Source organism: Salvia hispanica, chromosome 3 (assembly GCF_029641045.1).
Source record: "Salvia hispanica isolate PSC_SH4W2 chromosome 3, Shi_PSC_v1, whole genome shotgun sequence".
NCBI lineage: Eukaryota > Viridiplantae > Streptophyta > Magnoliopsida > Lamiales > Lamiaceae > Salvia > Salvia hispanica.
The window spans coordinates 32534343-32554513 of NC_142694.1; the positions used below are offsets into that span (position 1 = coordinate 32534343).

Consider the following 20171-nt stretch of genomic DNA (forward strand, 5'->3'; position numbering starts at 1 on the left):
GTTTGCTTACAAAAATTGTCACTTTCCATTTAATGGTAGTAGAATCTATATAATTCATCTTTTACAGTATTTTTTAAATCATGACTCTTACTTCACTCATATCATACCACTTCACTCATATGCTACCAATGGGGCAAATTTTGGTAGCAAATTTTTTATGAACATAGGAAGTTTCTCCATCCTACTGTGAGTGAAGCATTTCATTTCAAACGTTATTTTGTAAAAATGTTAGTTAGAGCGGAGAAAAAGTAAAGTAAATAAGATGATAATGTAGATATGATTTTCTTTTATATTGTTCCATTTTTACTTTACTTTTTATCTACTTAAACTATATATTATCATATTCGCAAAATAACGGCAAAAAGAAAATGTCTCACTTGTAGTTCGACAGAGGGAAGGAGCGAGTAAGATTTTTTTTTATATGAAAAAAGAAGTTTATTGGTTAGCCGTAATCCCCTCTCTCCCTTATTGGCTCAATTCATGTCGGTTTATTTGCATGTATTGATAGAAAATTTAATTAAATTTGTCACAAAGTACTTGACAATAATGTAGTTTCCAGATGTAGTATTGGGTTAATTATTTTTTGACTTGACTGTCGAAAATTTCATCAAGAATATGTATATTTATTGGTCGACACCTACGTGTATATTAATTGTCGCCCATAACCAGAAAACCACCCCTCAAAGTGCTGCTGAATTATTGAACATTTGGAATAGCAGCAATTGCATGACGTGTAATTTATCCGTGCTACCCCTTGTTTTATTGTGTTGTCACGTCAATGATTAAGGCTATATTGGGTATTTTGACATAAGTCCATGTCCCATGACCCCGAAATTGGACTTATTGCATTGCATTTTGGAGCACGGTTGAATACAACTTTTAACTGCATTTTGTGTTTGGGGTAAGATTGGAGAAAGTTTTAAAGACGTTTTATGCATTTTGGTACATGATCGTGTGGATATTGGGTCGACCTGATACTGATCCAATTCGTATCAATCCTGAACCAATTTTGTTAAAGAAATGTTCAACATGAACACTAATCTGACATGCTATATTCAAACTCGAGCCCAATCCATATACGGCATGAATATGCTAGTGAAACGATCTTCGTGTTGACTTGACACGAACTCTACAATATGTGATAACGATACGAGATGAAGGCAAGGAATGAAGGTGCGCAGACTTGCGGAATAATGATGAAGGCATGGAAATGGAATGAAGGTGCCATGAGAAAATAAAAAAAATCCTAAATCTAATACAATGGTGTAATAAAAATCTGAAATAAAAATAATTAGTAGGAGTACTACTGTAATAGTAATGTTAATTATGATTGACTTATTCGAATACAATCTGAACTCAACCTAACCTGAAATTCTCATGTTCTTATTGGATATTGAATCGAATCGACAATAACACAAATACAAACATAATTAAATTTAATATTAAAATTTAATTTTATGTATAATCATTTCGCATTTTTACCCGATATCAAAAGTTGTCGGCTCTAGTATGGTGGGTGGGTGAGCACGTAGTGGAATCAAATTCTTTTCTCACAATGGATTTTGCAGACCCATAACACGAGCCCTATACCATTTTTATTTAAATTTATTGTTACTAAAAGGTTGTGTCGCCAACCCCAGGCGCCCCCCACCCCCGGCCCGACATCAGTGAGGGGAGTTAAATCACAGTACTCAGCGGCCCACTAGAGGAGATAGTTCAACCCACTGTCCCATCGGAGACCCACCTCCACAGAGGCCTCACGCTTGTGCCCGAGAGGTGGCAGTCTCCTCACGGTGGTAGTGGGATTCGCTTCTCAAAAATGTCTTACCTTAATGTCTCATTTTAATACTAAAATGTCAGTTAAATTTATGTTCGTATTATATAAAGAACATGGAAAAAAGTTATAACTTTATGGAGTACAAAAATCAACTTCATTTTAATCCCAAAAGAAGTCTTTGATGTAAAATTACATATAACGGTGATCCTTTTACAAGATGTCGCAAATATTTTAAGCAAAAGGATTAAATAAAATCTAAAGTCATAGTGTGGAAGTTCGCGATTAATTAATTCAGTTTTCTTGGATCAAATAGAAAAATATATATTACAAATAATTTTATTTATTTTCTATTAATTATTCTTATAATTTTGTTACTTATGTTTGTACTTCAATTATACGGATATGGTAATATTAAGCAATTATTGTTTCGTTGATTGTGGAAAGTTCTGTTGTGCCCATGTTTTTGAGTTATTTGTAATCTGAATCTTGATATGTTGTAATGCATTTTGTCTCTTTTAATTTTATATATAACTTAAAAGGATCAAATTCAAGAAAACAATTAAAAAATATTAGAATCTAAATATGCTTTTTTCTTTCTTTTTCTCCCCAATTATTGAGTCATTCCCATTTTAAGAAAAAATATGACTAGACAAAATTGTTGTCAATCCGAATATTACACAAGTGAATGAACTTGCACAATATGATTGAAGAAGAAGGGCGTAGCGAATGGTGAACTAGTTCACTTGTTTTTCCTCTATCGCGCATTGTCCATCCCACCACATCCATGCAACGCGGTCTTGCCAGCTCGTCTTGATGTCACGAATGGTTGTACTTGCGAGCCTGCGAGGCCTGTTGGTGATGCCCTCATGGCATATGACTTTTTTAGTCCATTACTTTATTCTTTATTTGGTAAAACATTATGCCTCGATCCTCGAAAAAAACAGCTACTAGTATATTTTAATGGGATGCTATTAATTTAATTGAAAATATCAATTAATAATAGGGTCATAACCATAACCCATAAATTTGAAAATAAGTTAAATATAATATTGCAATATATAGATGTCATATATTTATGTCCATACCATGGTGTCGGATTTGATTTCAATCAATCATTGTTGAATGCTATACCGATTCATGTGGTTCATCAATAATATTTTCTTGATGAAGGAAATTATTTTTACACTAGGTTCGCAAGTAAAGTTTTTTGTAGGTAATATATTTAAGTGTATAATATTATTTGTTCATTTATGTAAACTATTAAAAAAATAGTAGTACTATGCATATTAGCATATTGAGTAGTTATTGTTAATTCATACTCTTTACAACAAAATTAAGAATTCGCTTATCATTTTATACAAAACCAATTAAAATAAATAAGTAATACTATCATTTTATACAAAACCAATTAAAATAAATAAGTAATACTACTAAATATACCCTTTTTCGTCTTTTAACCAATCCAATTTTTATCAAGGTAACGAAAATGTTACTACTATCTTTTACGACACTTCAATAAATTTAACGGTCGATATTATTTTGAGAAGAGTAAGGTCCAAAAATAAAGATTCGTAAAATAATTTAGTTTATACTCATAGTTTATTGAAAGACGTGACGACGTATTTATTACTACTAATATATTATTTCATCTATTTTGTACATGCCAGCAGCATAAAAAAAGGGGCAGTGCATTATTTATGATTTTATTTGCCTTTTGTTTTTTCATTTTGAAAGTGAGCCTTTTCAATTATAAAATCTTCAATTTATCTTAATTTGATTTTCATCTGATTAGTAGATATCATGATTATTATCTCGTATACAAATGTAGGTATTGTCTAAAACTATAGCACTTCCTGACATAACTAATTAAGTTTGAGCAAATTTTTCACATGATAATATTTTTTTAATTCAGTTTATACTAAAATATCGAGAAAGTGGATATTCACTCCTTTTTGTCCTTATGATTGCATGAAAAATCTAATAAGTATAAAATTTCTGAATACGACACTTATTAAGAAACATGTTTTTATTTTAATTTTCCAAACAAGAGAAGTAATAGTTGGCAAAGAATCTTTAGTTGGTTAATGCAATTATTTTAAGTTCAATATTATATTATAATTAGGGCGAGTTAACCTAATTTTGAAGAATGGGTTATAAATAATTGCATGAAAGATATATAAGTGGAATGTGTGTGGTTTTAGTGTAGGGAGACAAAAAGTGATTAAGGAGTCAGCAATGTTTATGGCCAAATAGACTAACATTAGAAGAATATTAAAGTTTTAGAGATTTAATTTCAGAGTTCCTATTTCGTGGGAAAGCTATGTATTATGTGCTTTACACTTTTTTGTAGCTTTTTTAACAAAAAGATAGCATAGTTTTGTACTTAGGAGACAACTCTTTTTTCTCCTTTTTACTAAGGAAAAAATTAAAATAAAATCGAAGTATTGCTAACTCAAATTAAATCCACATCATAATTTTGATAAAACCAGCCCATCAATTTTTGTGTCCATTGCATTATGCAATTTGGATTAATAAAGGTTGATTGTTGGTAGGTGTATTTATCTTTGAGGGCTACTTTCCATACATTTAAAAATTGCCCAACAAACACACTATCCAAAATAAAATAAAGGGAAAAAATGTATATTATGGAAAAAAAATTGGTCACGTACACAACTACTCATCTATAATTAGTTTAGTAGCCTTTCTTAATTGATTCTGGAATTAAATTTAATACTTCCTCCGTTCCACAGTAATAGAGTCATTTTGCCATTTTGGTACGTTCCATAGTAATAAAGTCATTTCATTTTTTTAATAAAAGTCAATACATTTTTCCATACCTACTTTACTCTCTCTTATTTTATTCTCTCTTCATCTCTCTACCTTTTTCATTTTCCACTTAACTCTCCATTTACTTAACTCACCTTACACAATTTTTTCTTAATCTTCGTGCCGAAAATACATGCCTCCATTACTATGGAACAGAGGGAGTACTATTAACTAAGGATCAATAACAATTTTTCATTTACGTGTTATCGTGCCTTGATAATGATTGGATCTTTTGTTGTTACCGTATAGTTTCAACTCATGTGTGCATCATGTTCGTGTTTCTGCTTCTACTAAGTGTAATTAATATTAAAAACCCTAATAACTCATTTTAATTTGATTCATGAAGTTGATAATAAGATTTTGTCTAGATTAATCTTTTTAAAGGGTTCATAATAATTATCCATATATGTATTATTCTGCGTTAACAATGATTTGATCTTTTTGTTGATCTTGTGGTTTGTAATTATCATTCATGTGTGCAATGCTTCATATTTTTGCTTCTATTATGTGTATTTTCTAATAAAATACTAAACTCATTTTAACTCGAATCGGTACAAAAAATGTGAGATATTTTTTTAAATATATACCATATTATATAGTGAGTAATTATAAGTTCCTATTCAACTCAACTCAATTCAGTTCAATTCAATTTAATATTTTTCTATTTTTTCTAATGTCGCAATTGATCTCCATCTAGTGGAATAACACATTGCACATGTCCAAGCATGACCTAATTATTTTGTCCACTCTCCCAATTTTATATCATGAAATTGGAAATGGACCTTTTGCTCAAGGAATGGTAAAACTTTTTCTATTTTCACCAAACTAAATGAAAAATAGTGTTGTTGGAAATGATGTGGGGTTGTTGCCCAAAAGACAAAGAAATTAAAAAAAAGAAAAAAATGATGCCATGATTGAATAATAACTATATACTAATATTGAGGGTTAAAATAATAGTGACAAGAAAAAGGAAAGGTGTGAGGGGTTTGGTTGGCAATTTCTTTTCCATTAATGGAAAGATTCGTGTGATTTTTGTTCTCAAATTGCTAAAAGTCAAAGTGGAGGCATGTGACTATTTCCCACTCCGGAAAGCGTGTGCATCGTATTCATGTGGGCGTCACTGCAACTTGCAATTTCTCTCTCCCTCTATAAATTTTGTTGTTTTTAAAAATTTTTATTCTTTAAAATTATATTGTTTGGAATTTGGCCCCAATGAAAAGTTTTGAGTCGAAAACAGCCAAGGGCCTTTTTGATATGTCACTGTTCATGATTCTGAATTCCTCTGTGTTTTTATTTTGTTAAATAATGTAATGATGTAAGGTTGAGCTATACCGAATATTGCCTTTTCAAAATAGAATAATTATTGTAATTACTAATAATGGTTAGTTCAATGTAAATCCACTTAGTAGTTTTATGGTTTTTTCTATATATTACTAAAATTGGTGATAAATTATAGTAGAAACTTTGATTATTTAAAAAAAAATTACTCAAATCGATAATTAATTGACACTTAAATTTTAATAGACGTGCAACTTTAAACATCCAAATACTAACGTGAAATTATTGATTATAGTTAAATGGATGCTCATAAATCAAACATAGATCTACTCATCTACATCTGATTTTTGAGCACCACAGCTCTAAATAATGCACATTATTTCGTCAATATATATATCCAATCATTTTATGTCGAGTGAATTTAAATTTGTGGAAATTTTGGAAATTTATATAATTTGTATTTTTTTTACTAATAATCCTAGTGATAATAATGGGAAATTGTTTTTGAGGTGGTGTGAAAAGTTATATATCTTGATATGCATAAAAAGAAAGAGGAAATATGAGAATCTATTACTCTTTTTCTTAATGTCTTTAATATTGAAAATGGGTGGCTTTGTTTATAAATATGGAAATTATACAAGCCCACTGTAAAATGCTATTCCCATTTTTAACTCTTGAAAACTAAAAATGGCAAACCCGAATCTGTTAAAAAAATGTTAAGATTCTTTTTGGGGTGTGTGGGAATACTGATGTTATTTAATAATTCATGATTTTGTTTAACAATGTGGATAGGCTTTCAAGATTTGAGGATGCTAGAAAATCAAATATAAATACTTATAAAAAGATTTCCCAACAATTAGATTGTGAGATGAGTTTAATATTTGTAACTTCGAGATGTTCTTCAACTTTGTTGTGACAAAATGGTATCGGAAATTGTTCTTATTCAAGATGGAAGTGTTTCTTTACCTAATGTAGCAAGTTAACATTATTTTTTATGTAGAACAATTACCCATTAAAGAAAATATATCACCCAACGGGTCGTAGCGCAGTTGGCAGCTTGGAGATGTGGTGACCTTGAGGTAACAGGTTCAAACTCCACCACCCGTTGGGAGACTTTCGACCTTAATCTGCAAATTCGTCCAAGCAAGATTAGTCGGATTCCACCAAAAGTGGTGTTCAGTACACCTACGGTCAAACATACAAATCAGCAGTGAATAGTCACTGGGCTCACTGGTAGATTCCCCTAGTAATTATATATAAAAAGATATCGTGTGTGTGTGATTCCCCTAGTCTTATCTACAATATTCTCTTTTACTTAAACTTTTTCTCCACTTTAACTATTTATAATTATTTTTTCAAAAAGAGTGCGCAAGATGAAATGCCTTTATTACTATGGAACGGAAAGAGTATTAAACTATCACTTAAAGGTGAGGGACATATTTTTATGTGTAATTATGGGATAAATTGAGGGTACAAAGTTAATATTTACTAGTATTAAATAGATAAAAGGTGGTATGAGAATATAACACCTCCTAATTATAACATAATATCTTACCTAAGGTAAAAGGTATTGCCTTAAATTTTTACGATTATACCTCAAAGCAAACGCATTGCACAAGTCGAAACTATATTTAGTATTGAACTTACCCCTGTATTTATTTTATAATTATAAACAAACTATGTACTCGACAGTTTCAACTTACTATTTCGAGATCCCCACAACAATTATAAAATTATATCTTACCTAAGGTGAATTGGCATTGTCCGAAATTGTATACGGTTATACTTATACCTGAATGCAAATGCATCATATATACAAATCAAAATCTATATTTATTGAACTTACCCATATATTTTATAATTATAAATAAACTTTATACTCGACAATCTGAACATGCTATTTTGAGATGGGTAGAGTTGAACTCTTACGGCATTTTGTTCTTTGACATTTATATTTGAAAATTTATTTGCCCTGAGCACGAAAATTAAGACATTTATTGTGTGGATGGAAGCAAAGCAAACTTATTAGTATAATCTATTTTACACCTTAAATACCATACTGTTGCTTGAATAAAAATGAAAGACTTTTAATGTATTTCATGCACATGAGCAAAATAGTAAAATTTCAATTTCCAATGAAAAAGTCCAAAGACAGGTTGTTGGGAGGGTGAATTAGAAGTAAAAAACATGTAAGTACATAAAAGTTTGGGTGACATCCATTTGATCTTTAGAAAGAATTAAATAATCTGATTCAAGCTCATATATTAATAAATTATCATGGTAATGAATGGTAAGTATTTTAGTACAAAATTTATATAGTGAAATAGAGATACTCCATAGTTAAAAAATATTAGGAAATGAAACCCATCTTATTAGAGACCATTTATAATTCCGAATTTTTTTATTGACATACCCAAAACAATTCCATAAATCAGGCCCAAAATGATTTCATTAATCAGGTCCAAATACTAAACTCGACACAAGAGAATTCATTTTGTAGCCCAAAAGAAATTAGGACAATTTGTTGTGGACGATGGAGTATTATTTATTTATTTAGGAGTAGATTTTAGAGCATACTCAGTAACCAACTAAACAATGATACAAGAGATCCATGTAGATATACCATTCAAAATCAATTTCATTAACAGAGGTACAATTGAATATAGCTATTAATACATAAAACCTGCAAAGGGTAACAAAAGATCAACAGAACCTCTGCATAGTGTTCTAACTTCCTCTGCAATAATGTTCATCATCAACATTTCCTGCTCCCTTCCCACCATGGTCAGAAGAACGATCGAGGATTGCTATCTTGTGCTGTTTTAAGCCTTAAATCGCCTGAACTCGAACCATACCTCGTAGTGGTTGAAGAGCAAACTATCATGTGTATGCTTGCCTTTATATTCGAGGCCCAGATCAGTCAGCCTTTTCGTGCATTCTTCACCTCCCAGACGGGAGCAGAACTTGACGTTATGTGAGACAAAGATTCGGCCTTCTAGAGGCTTCAGCCGACCAACCAACCTCTCCAGACCAGTCCACACGAGCTTGTCGGGAATATGGAGGAAAACAGCACTGGCATATATCAAATCATACACAGTATCAGACCCAAACTTACTGAAATCCATGTCTTCGCCTCTTACAATCAGAGGGCGCTTGTACAACAAGCCTTGTGATGGAAGCTCGTAGCGTAGTGCAGCCATTAGAGAGAGCTCGTCCCTTTCTAGGCAGTGGAAATGCTCTGGAACTAAGTACCGTATAAAATGCAGGCCAACACGAAGTGTGCCACACCCGATCTCAAGAACTCTTGAATTAGGTGTTAGACGGGTCGAATCTGCAAGAAATTCAAATACATCCCTTCCACCTGCCCAAGGCTCCCCGTAGTTGCTGTGGTGTTCTTCTACAAGTAGCTCACCGGGACAAGGAAGGGCAGTATGGTTGTTAGCATCTTCTCCTTCATAGTGAGATATGCCTTTGAAGTTTAGAAGATCCTGGAGCTGCTGTTGGCGGGTACGGGGGTTTATGCCCTTGCGTAGAATGTTCTGCTGCATATGTAATCCATTGGCTTCAACCCGACTCTTCAACCAATCTATGTCCTCAGCTGAAGTTGAAACACGCTCTCCACCTATCTTGCTGCTGTAGTCCACAGTTGGGGCGGAGCAAGAGCAAGGAGCAGAGGGGGGTGAGCCGGTTGATAGCAAGAAGAATAAGAGGATTGCAAAAGCTGCAGCTGATAGAACTAAGCTGGGAATGGAAATCACCACTCCCTTTGACGGAAGCAGTGCCATCCGGCAATCAGTGAATCTGGGATTTCCCAGACCCTTATGCTTCTGACCGGAACCTTAGCTGGATTTTAAGATTCTACAAACAAACTGGGATTTAGAATACAATCTAACTAAAACGGAGCTTATCTTCTCAAAGTAATCAAATCGTTTGGTGAAATGATTGTTACATTTGAAACACTGATACCTAAATTCAAAGCATAAATACATCCAGATAAGAATATACTACGAGCAATGTTCTACAGTTTAACTATCACCTCAGTAAATTGAAGACATACAAATGGCTCAAACTCATCCAATAAATTAAGGGCATTACTTCATTATCATGATGGATTGAATCTGAAGTTGGTTCAGGATGATGGCAAGATATCAGTTAACAGAATCTTGTGCTTTTCCCTCTGCATTCGGCTGTCTCTCGATACCCTCCAACTCATACTCTTAAATAAACCACAAATTTAGAAGCTAATTCAAACTTAGCAAGCATTATCAACATCTGCAATATCTTGAAATTTGAACGTTTGATGCATAAACAGAGCGTGAAGTTTTTGTCAGATTATTAAGTGGATTAGGATCTGCTTATTCTAACACTGAAATATGATTTCAATCAACTACATTGCACCTACCTATGAAAGCAAGATAGCTACAGTCTAATCCTAATTTTGCATTTCTCATCACTTCATCGAATACTTGACAAATTGAGCTTCATTAACTACACAAAAAATGCAGCTACCAGCATCAAGCATATGATTTTCAAACACATATATCAGAAAAGCATGTAAAAACTCCTAAATTAAAATAAATCAGCCAGTTCCGAAGGGATTTCCATCCAAATTACATAAACGAAAGGTGTCCAAAGCTCTCCGATTATAAGAAATTCAGAATCAACAAACTTTCAGAAGGAACCTCAAGTACGCTGAAATCGAATAATTGAAGCAAAAAATCTTACTTCAATATCACGGATAACTGCAACGCAATGCGGAAAGCCTAAACCGATTAGCTTCCAGAATGCAGAAAAGGTTGAGATTTAGTAGAGACGGTTGCTCGATTGAGAGCGTCGGGAATCAGTCATCAATGGCGGATCTCGTCGCCGATGAATTGGAGAAGCGATAATATCAGTGGCGGTGATTTCATCTCAGATTTGCAGCCAAGGCTAGTAAAGACATTCAAAGAAAATATGGAGGGTAGTGTTGGTATTTTTGTGATAGTTTGCTCGTTTTATTTTCTTACATTTGTTATAAATATTTATATTTATTGTTCTACAATAATTATACCAATAGCCGAATAGGACTAGAGGTCACCAAACCGAACCGGCTCGGCTGAACCGGCTCGGAACTGTCACCGGCGGTTCGGAACCGTGAACCGGAACTGCGGTGACGGTTCGGAACCGGATAAGGTTCGGCGGTTCCGACGGGCCGGTTCAGGTTCTCAAGAAATGAAGAACCGTAACCGGCGGTTCGCCGGAAACTGGCGGCTTGCCGGTTCCGGCAGGCTTTTCAGGCGGCAGGCGTAGGGGTGCAGAAACCGGCGACCAAACCGGCGGTTTGGTTGGAAACCGGCCAGAAACCGCTGGTTCCGGCAGCTTTTTCAGGCGGTCAGGCGTAGGGTTGCAGAACGGGCAGAAACCGGCGACCAAACCGCCGGTTTTGTCAGAAACCGGCCAGAAACCGACGGTTCCGGCGGTAAACCGGCCGTTTTCAAAATTTTGAAATTCAAATTTTTTTTTATTTTTTTTATTTATTAAATCTGATTTTTTCTCCTATAAATACCCCATCTCCCCTTCATTTCTACTCACCCCATTCTTGTGTTAACAAGAATTTCTCTTCTCAATCTCACAATTTCTCTCATCTCTATCTTCATTCTCTCTAATTGCTCAAGTTGTTTACTCTAATATATGTGCAAATTGTTCTTATAATTTACAGTTTACTTCAATTGTCTATCATAATAATATCATCCCTCACTACTCTAGTTATACTCTCTCTTTATTTTTTAATTTGCAAAAAATGTCTTCATCTCGTCGTGGTGGTGATCGGGGCAAGAGAATTGCCCAAGACCAAGATCAAAGTGGTCGTCGGAAATCAAGGCGCCCTAGTCGTCGTGAGGTTATGGATGGGGTTTCCCGACAAACCGCTATGCGTTTGCAAGTAAGTTGTTCGAATATTAATTTTACAAATTCTTTTTAAATTCACAAGTCACAACTATATATAATATATAAATATATTCTTGTTTTTGGTACTATATATTATTTATACCGTTTGTATATAATATTTGCAGGCCGAAGAAGATCATAGGGCTGCCATGGTACTTAGCCACATGAGTGGCGGCACCGGCGGCGAATGTTATGAGTCTTATCACTCTTATAACTACGTGAATTTATCATCCGACGACGACGATGGTAATGGTGGAACTGGAGGTGGAGGATCTGAACAATATCCTCCGACGAGCGCCGGACAAGTTGGTGAAAATGATGAAGCGGTTCCTCCTCCTGAAACTCAAACCGGGCGGGATAAGACTAATAAGAAGGCGTTGAAATCGGATATTTTTGTTAAACATTATAAAAAAGTCCCGGTACTAGATCCAACCACTCAACAAGAGACCAATGAATTTGTCACATATTGTAACTATTGAGATAAATTCTACCCCTTTTTTACCGGTGGGGGCTATGGTACTCTCCATCGTCATTTAAAGGCAAAGCATCCGATCGAATATGGGACCGCCAAATCCCAAACCCAACTAAACTTCCCGTCTGGTGCGTCTGAAACAACAGGTACGCCTCTTTTTAAATATGATCATAAAGTCGCTCAAGATGCTATGGTTAGATGGGCTGCAATGAAGCATTTGCCTTTCAATTTTTTTGATGACAAAAAATATGAAGTTACTATGCAAACCGCTTTTAATGTCGGTGCTAAAAGAATACCCCCAACTTCACATCAAAGATCTAACAACAAACAATTTTTTGAGAAGCAAAGAGAAGTAACACGTTTTTTGTCCACTTTGGGTCACAAACTAAACATTTGCTCTGATGTGTGGACTGATGCTTTTCAAAGAAATTCTTATATTGGCATTACATGTCATTTTGTGGACAATAGTTGGATGTTGCACAAGCGTTTGATTGGTTTTAGACAATTTCCTACGCCACACACTGCACCGCAATTGCTGCTATAATTATTCAAGTTTTGAATGAATATAGATTGTGCAATAAGGTCTTTTCTGTTGGTTTTGATAATGCAACCGCTAACACTGCAAGTATTGCCGACTTATTTGCGGCTTGTGCCCCGGTTATAAATGGTAAGTATTTTCATCAAAGATGCATTTGTCATATTTTAAATTTATGTGTACAAGATGCTCTTTCTTTGTGGCAAAAGCATGTTGATCCTATTAGAACTACCGTAAATTTGATCCATTGGAAGCCTCAAATTGGTAAGAATTAGAAGAAATATTGTCATCAAAAGAAAATCAGGTACACAAATTTTTCTATTGATGTGTCTACTAGATGGAACTCCACATATGATTGTTTGAACTCTACTTTGGAGCATATAGATTATTTGATTGATTTTTTTAGAACTTATCCCGTTGATGATTTATATCTATCGCATGCATGTTGGGAGCAAAGCATGAGTTTGTTTAAGTTGTTCAAAGGTTTCAAAAATGCGACTGTTGAGTTATCGGGTGTTTATTATTGCACATCTGTTCGTGTTTTAGAGCATTGCATGTATATATCACTTGGTTTTAAGACGGCTATGAAAAATTCCGTTACAAATCCTGAGTTGATGTGTGTTTTATATTATATGATTGACAAATGGCTTAAGTATTTCAGTGAGATTCCAACTGTGTTTTTAAGTGCAAAGGTTTTGGATCCGAAATGGAAATTAGTCGGTACCTTGAAGATTTTAGAATTTTATTACAACAATTTGAGTTCTATTGACCTTCAACCACTTCGGTCTTTGCAATCGGACACCAATGAGGACTACAACATAAATTTGTCCGAAACATTCCAAATAAACCTCCCCAATCTCTCCTTCATCAAACATGCATTTGAGTTTGAGTTGCGAACTCTCTTTGCCGAATACGAAGCCAAGTACAACAGTACCCACCAAGTGAGACAACGACCCACCCCTCATCAACAACATAGTTTTGGGTTCTTTCAAGTTGATGACCCTGACGCACAATCCCAATTGGCCGACCTATACGGTTACACCACCAGCGGCAGTTCGTCGGCAAGGACGGTAAGTGAGTTAGATTTATATTTTGACTCACGTTTTTCTTTGAATGAAGATGAAGGTTCCGTTCCCAACCAAATCGACGTCCACGATTGGTAGGGAACACATGAGAAAGATTTTTCCATACTTGCATCAATGGCCAAAGAGATTTTTTCAATTTCGGCTTCCACTGTCGCCGTCGAGTCCGCTTTTAGTGTTGGAGGCAACATCTTGGACGATAGAAGAAGTAGACTATCTGGCCAAAAAAATATGGAAGCCACCATGTTACTTGACGATTGGTGTTCGGCTGACATTAGAGACCAAGAGCTAGATTGGAACACCCAAGTACAAACCGACCAAGACTACTACCCCGACGAAGAAGAAGAAGAACAATAACAATGAGGTGGAGTGGAAGGTCTACCGCCGATTTCCGAATAGGTAAGTAAGGTAAGAGAACTACGTGGACTTTGATTCCTTAATGTAATTGAGCATTAAGGATACGTAGGCAACCCAACTTAAATATTAAATTTAAGTTGGGCTCAAGTCATTTTCCTTTATTTCTTTATTTTTTTCAATTGTTTCAACTTTAAAATATACAAATACAATTATATAATTGTATTTGTATATACTCTAATCGGTGAAGAAGACTTCTCTATAAAACTAAATCCGGGAGACTTTTGACAATTCTACCATGATTGGTTAAATTAAACTCAACAATTAAGGTTGAATTGCTAAAGGTATCCTCAATTTAGTTATCTAGAAACATCTCCGTCGCCGACTAAGAGTATATATATATATATATACTATCTATTTACATTTATAATTTATTATTTTTTACTTCAAGTTTTTTTATTTAAATTGTTATACAAGCTAACAAACATGTATTATGTTATGTATTAAGTCTTTTGACTCTTTTGTAATTTCAATTTTCAACATTTGTATTTGTAATATCGACATATCGTTCAAATTTGTATAATTGTATCAATAAAATTCCAATTGTCCAACTCCAATGTCGACTTCTACTCTATTTGTCAATTGAATTGTCATTCTCGTTTTATTTATTTATTCGATAGTAAAAGACTACAACTACAAGGTGTAATTTGTAATTAGTACTATAAATAAATAAATTTAAAAAAAATAAAAAAAATAAAAAAATAAAACTAACTTGAACCGGCGGTCCAAACCTGAACCGGCCCGGAACCGTCTGGAAACCGCCGGTCTTGAACCGACTATGTACCGTGTATGAATCGGTTCAAGAACCGGAACCGCCGGAACCTAGGCGGGCCGGTTCAGGTTCAGCATTTTTACGAACCTGAACCGCCGATTCCGAACTGGGAACCGGCAGTTCTTGAACCGTGGTGACCTCTAAATAGGAGTATATTCTTTATAGGATTTTTTGTTCCTCTTATGGGTTAAAAATTTGAAAGAAATTCAATTGGTATTCACTAAACAGAATTGGGGTCAATAATTCTGTAAATTACTTAAAGATTAAATAGTAATTTTAAAAACTAATAACATTAATAGTAATTGTTTTGAAAAATCTTAGAGATCAAAATAAATGTATAAATAAAAACAAATGCTATCATTATACGTGCTCGGTTGTCACAACTAATTATCATATCTGGCTATGACAAATTATCACATGATTATATGAAATTGCGAGATTCAATCTTATGAACCAAATACAATATATAATTAATCTCAAGATTTAATTTTGTCAATCGAACAGTCTCGTAGATTTAATTATTCATCTATCTTGGAGCTTTATGAAAAAAAATGAGCTAAAATTGTGTTATTGTCATGTTTTAGTTAATTTATCTTACCTGCTATATCGCACATAAATGTATACATATATGTGACACTACAACCAAAAAAGCATTCACATCATATCATCTTATTTGTATGACTAGAAAATTATCAATAATCACAAAACCAAAAGAGTCAAAGTCTAATTAATTCACACCTTCGTAGTCGAATTAGTTTCGAATAAAGTGGAGATTCAGTTGAAGTGAAGTTATGATCAACTCAAGAACTGAGGTTTAATTGTTCATTTCCTTCTTATTTTTAACCATCTCTTTTTTATATTTTACTATGCAATGGAAATTTTTATGTTGTGTAAAATTGATATGAGACGTTTTTTGTTAATATGTTCAAATTGCAGGAAAAATAAATAAATGGCTCTGTATTGTGAAGATTGCTTTAAAAAATATAATAGTACTAGTAAGAGTATCCACATCCGTGCTCTTAGCTAAGAGCATGGAAGTGGGTCCGAACCTACTTTTACTACTTGTCCTTAGCTAAGAGCACTAACGCCTACATCCGTGCTCTTAACTAAGAACAAGTTCAAGGGTCCCACCATTCTATTATTCAATTTAAATAAAAATATTTTCACAATATTAAAATACATTAAAAATACCCGGAATACTATTACAAATTACAAAATAATTAAAAATTACATAATTAAAATCCTAAAAATTAAAAATTACATGATTAAAATCCTAAAAATTAAAAATTATGTAATTAAAATCCATAAAATTTCATAATGAAAAAGTATGAATGATATATAATTTGATGTGAAAAGTGGATGATGAATGTGTGTATTTATAGATGATTTTGGGATTAAAAAAAATAAAAAAATCTAAAAAAACGTCCATAAACGGCTCTATTTTTTGGAAATCCAAAAATATATATTTTTTAATTTTTGGTATTATTTCGAATTATTTCTTTTTTTTTTTTAAAAAAAAAAGAAAAATCAATTTTGGCAACGGCTAAGCCGTTGGCCAATCACATGGTGCCACGTAGGGCTGCTCAGCGGCACGAACATGCTCTTATTTAAGAGCAGCGCCGTACCGCTGGCACGGACGGACGACGTACATTGGCGGACGAGCTTGTCCTTGTCAACTACAAGGACGGACGGAAGGCGTTCCACAAACCGCTGCGGATGAGTAGTAGTTAAGATATAAAGATGTGTAAATAGTTAGGGTGTGTAGATAGTTAATTGTGAAAAAGAGTATGTTATATTTTTGGCAATACCAGTGACTGTTATTTTCTTAATTAAAGTATTTAGAAAATATTAGGACAATAAAATTAGTGTTTTGGAAAATATAATAATGAAATCTGAACATGAAAATAGAAGTAAGCAAAACAAACAAATCAAGTAGTTAAGATTTTCCTAAACCTTTTTCAGCAAAGATAAGTTTTTTTTTCTAAAATATTCATGCAATTACACTAAATTTAGAAGTTGAGCTGTATAATTTCGTTCCAGCCTTATTTTTTGCAAAAATATTTTCACATTTCTGGGTAATCTTCAAATTCCCTGTGTCATGAGTGACAAATCAAGATTCATGAGATTCTGTCTGAAAATTCAAGAACTACTCATATTTCCTCTTATGCTAATTATAACAATTCCCCAACTGTTATTAATTCTTCTTGAATTAAAAACACAAATTTGTTGTGCACAGAATAGCTTGGATCGATCTGCGGTGCCATGGCGGAGGAAGACGATAACTACACGAAAGATGGCACGGTCGACTACAAGGGTAGGCCGGCTAACCGGAAGAAAACGGGAAAATGGAGGGCCTGCCCCTTTATAGTTGGTAAGTTAGAGATGGAGATTGATATTTTGAAAATAGATTCTTCTTGATTATATAGCATTTATGAGAGAGAGAACTTGTTTGATAATCTTTCTTGATTGATTCTTCTTGATTAGCATTCATGAGAGAGAGATGATGATTTTGTTGAAACTCTCCCTTCGTTCTACTTGGTTTGCATGATAGAACTTGTTTGATAATTTTGTTATAATCTCCCTTGATTTTTAATTCTTTATGTGCCAATGAATATAAATTCAGCTAGACTCGAATTTGAGACTTTTGGCCTCAGACACTCCCTTGATTTTTCCACTCTACCGCTTGGCCAATTTGTTGGGAGAGAGAGGTGTGACAATTTTGTTGAAAATCTCCCTTGATTGATTCTTCATTTTTAGCATCTTTTGAGAGAGTGGGAGGGGGAAAGATGTATGGTAATTTTGTTAAAAATATACCTTGATTTTTAGTTTTTGCATAGAGGGTTGGCATTCATGAGAGAGGGAGAGAGAATTTGTCTCATAATTTTCTTGAAAATCTCTCTTTATTATTGGTAATTAAGCATTCATGAGAGAGAGAAGTGTGTTAATTAAATTTTGATGCAAAATGTATGATGTTATTGTTGGTGCAGGATGTGAATGTTGTGAGCGATTAGCCTACTACGGAATGAGCAGCAATCTCTTCCTCTATTTCACCAACCAACTCAATGAACACAACGCCGCCGCCTCCAAAAACCTTTCTAATTGGGCGGGAACTTGCTACGTCATGCCGTTGGTCGGGGCGTTCATAGCCGATTCGTATCTTGGCCGATACTGGACCATTGCCACCTTCTCCATCATCTACGTCATCGTAAGTCACCGCTGATAATAGTGAAATATAATACGAGATAGTCTTGCGTTTTTATTTGACCTAATCAAACATTTTTATTAGGGAATGACACTTTTGACCCTATCGGCCTCTGTCCGCGGACTGAGGCCCACGTGTCAGAAGAAAGACAAGTGCCATGCCACATGGTCGCAGACTGCGGTCTGCTTCGTGGCATTGTACTTGGTGGCACTGGGGACCGGTGGGATCAAGCCGTGTGTGTCGTCGTACGGTGCGGATCAGTTTGACGACGCCGATGAAGACGAGAAACTTCACAAGGCCTCGTTCTTCAATTGGTTCTATTTGTCGATCAATATCGGCGCGTTGACCGCGGGAACACTCCTTGTTTGGGTACAAGTGAATGTCGGTTGGGGGTTAGGGTTCGGTATTCCAACCGTGGCGATGGGAGGCGCCGTTGTGTTATTCTTCGCTGGTACTCGATTGTACCGGTACCGAAAGCCCGGCGACAGCCCCCTAACACGTATGTGCCAGGTGGTGGTGGCTGCCGTGAGGAAACGTAATGTTCCATTGCCTGATGACATATCTCTTCTCTACGAGACATCCGATGCGGACTCGGTCATAGTAGGTAGCCGTAAACTCGAGCACACCAACGAGTTACGGTACGCATTTTAACATAAATTTTCAAGTCGAATTGGATCGGACAATGTAAAAACAATTTACAGGATTCAATTTTTTTTTAAAATTTTGAATTATAGATGGTACACATCATTTTTTAGCATATTGACAATTCACACAAAATACCTCAATAATTTGATGAATTTAAAAGAAATTTTTATATGGTAAGGTATTTAGGAAACTTAGATGTCTTTTAGTGTCATCATAAATGATTGTAACATTTATAAGCAGAATTTGTCAATATTGCAGTTACTTTGACAAGGCAGCGGTGGAGATCGAATCCGATCACGTCAGAGACTCCACAAACCCATGGAGTCTCTGCACGGTGACGCAAGTCGAGGAGCTGAAGGGAATATTCCGTCTGCTCCCCGTGTGCGCCACCGGAATAATGTTCAGCACCGTGTACGGGCAGATGGGCAACCTCTTCGTCCTCCAAGCCGTCTACATGGACGCGAAGCTCACCCAGCGCTTCGCCATCCCGGAGGCCTCCCTCTCGATCTTCGACACCCTCAGCGTCATCTTCTGGGTCCCGGTCTACGACCGCCTCGTCGTCCCGGCCGCCCGGCGCCTGACCGGCTGCCCCACCGGGATCACCCAGCTCCAGCGCATCGGCGTCGGCCTCTTCGTCTCCGTCTTCGCCATGGTCGCCGCGGCCGTCCTCGAGATCTACCGCCTCCGGGAGGTGGTGCGCCACGGCCCGGGGACGATGTCGATATTCTGGCAGGTGCCGCAGTACTTCATCATCGGGTGCGCGGAGGTGTTCGCGAACATCGGGCAGATGGAGTTCTTCTACGGGCAGGCACCCGACTCCATGCGGAGCCTGTGCGCGGCGCTGTCGCTCGCCACCACCGCGCTTGGGAGCTACCTGAGCGCGGCGCTGGTGGAGGCCGTGACGGTGGCCAGCGCAAGGGGTGGGGCCCCTGGGTGGATACCGGATGACTTGAACCGTGGGAATTTGCATTATTTCTTCTTTCTCTTGGCTCTTTTGAGTGTGGTGAATTTGGTGGTGTTTGTTTTTGTTGCTAGGAGGTATACTTACTAGAAAGTAGTTGATGTAAGAGATGAAAATTGAAATTAATGTTTCGGTTTAATATTTACTTCTAATAGCTATTGATCCACGAGCATATCACAAATTATGAAGAAATTAAAATATGTAGATTAATTTTAAATGTTATATTCATCTAATTATGTCATTGTTTTGATAATTTTAATACACAGAATTGAAAGTTACTAG

The 20171-nt window shown here is 35.4% G+C and overlaps 2 protein-coding genes across 2 annotated transcripts; one reads left to right on the forward strand and one right to left on the reverse strand.

Annotated features, from left to right (window-relative positions):
- Positions 1–8501: 8501 nt before the first annotated feature.
- Positions 8502–10850, reverse strand: LOC125211090 (uncharacterized). Its single transcript, XM_048110779.2, has 2 exons — positions 10607–10850; positions 8502–9739 (listed from the first exon to the last, which is right to left on the reverse strand). The coding sequence occupies exon 2, from the start codon at positions 9664–9666 to the stop codon at positions 8704–8706; it is 963 nt and encodes a 320-aa protein (XP_047966736.1). The 5' UTR covers positions 9667–9739; positions 10607–10850; the 3' UTR covers positions 8502–8703.
- Positions 10851–17324: 6474 nt separating this feature from the next.
- On the forward strand, positions 17325–19990 carry LOC125215751 (protein NRT1/ PTR FAMILY 8.1-like). The gene is made up of 4 exons (XM_048117284.2): positions 17325–17452; positions 18069–18286; positions 18368–18921; positions 19187–19990. The coding sequence occupies exons 1-4, from the start codon at positions 17344–17346 to the stop codon at positions 19977–19979; spliced, it is 1674 nt and encodes a 557-aa protein (XP_047973241.1). The 5' UTR covers positions 17325–17343; the 3' UTR covers positions 19980–19990.
- Positions 19991–20171: the final 181 nt, after the last annotated feature.

Bases quoted from the DNA above. Each gene is read 5' to 3' on its own strand.
- LOC125215751 (XM_048117284.2), top strand. From the start codon at position 17,344: ATGGCGGAGGAAGACGATAACTACACGAAAGATGGCACGGTCGACTAC. The intron at 17,453-18,068 runs GTAAGTTAGAGA...TTGTTGGTGCAG, and splicing joins GGCCTGCCCCTTTATAGTTG to GATGTGAATGTTGTGAGCGA. The intron at 18,922-19,186 runs GTACGCATTTTA...TCAATATTGCAG, and splicing joins GAGCACACCAACGAGTTACG to TTACTTTGACAAGGCAGCGG.
- LOC125211090 (XM_048110779.2), bottom strand. From the start codon at position 9,666: ATGGCACTGCTTCCGTCAAAGGGAGTGGTGATTTCCATTCCCAGCTTA.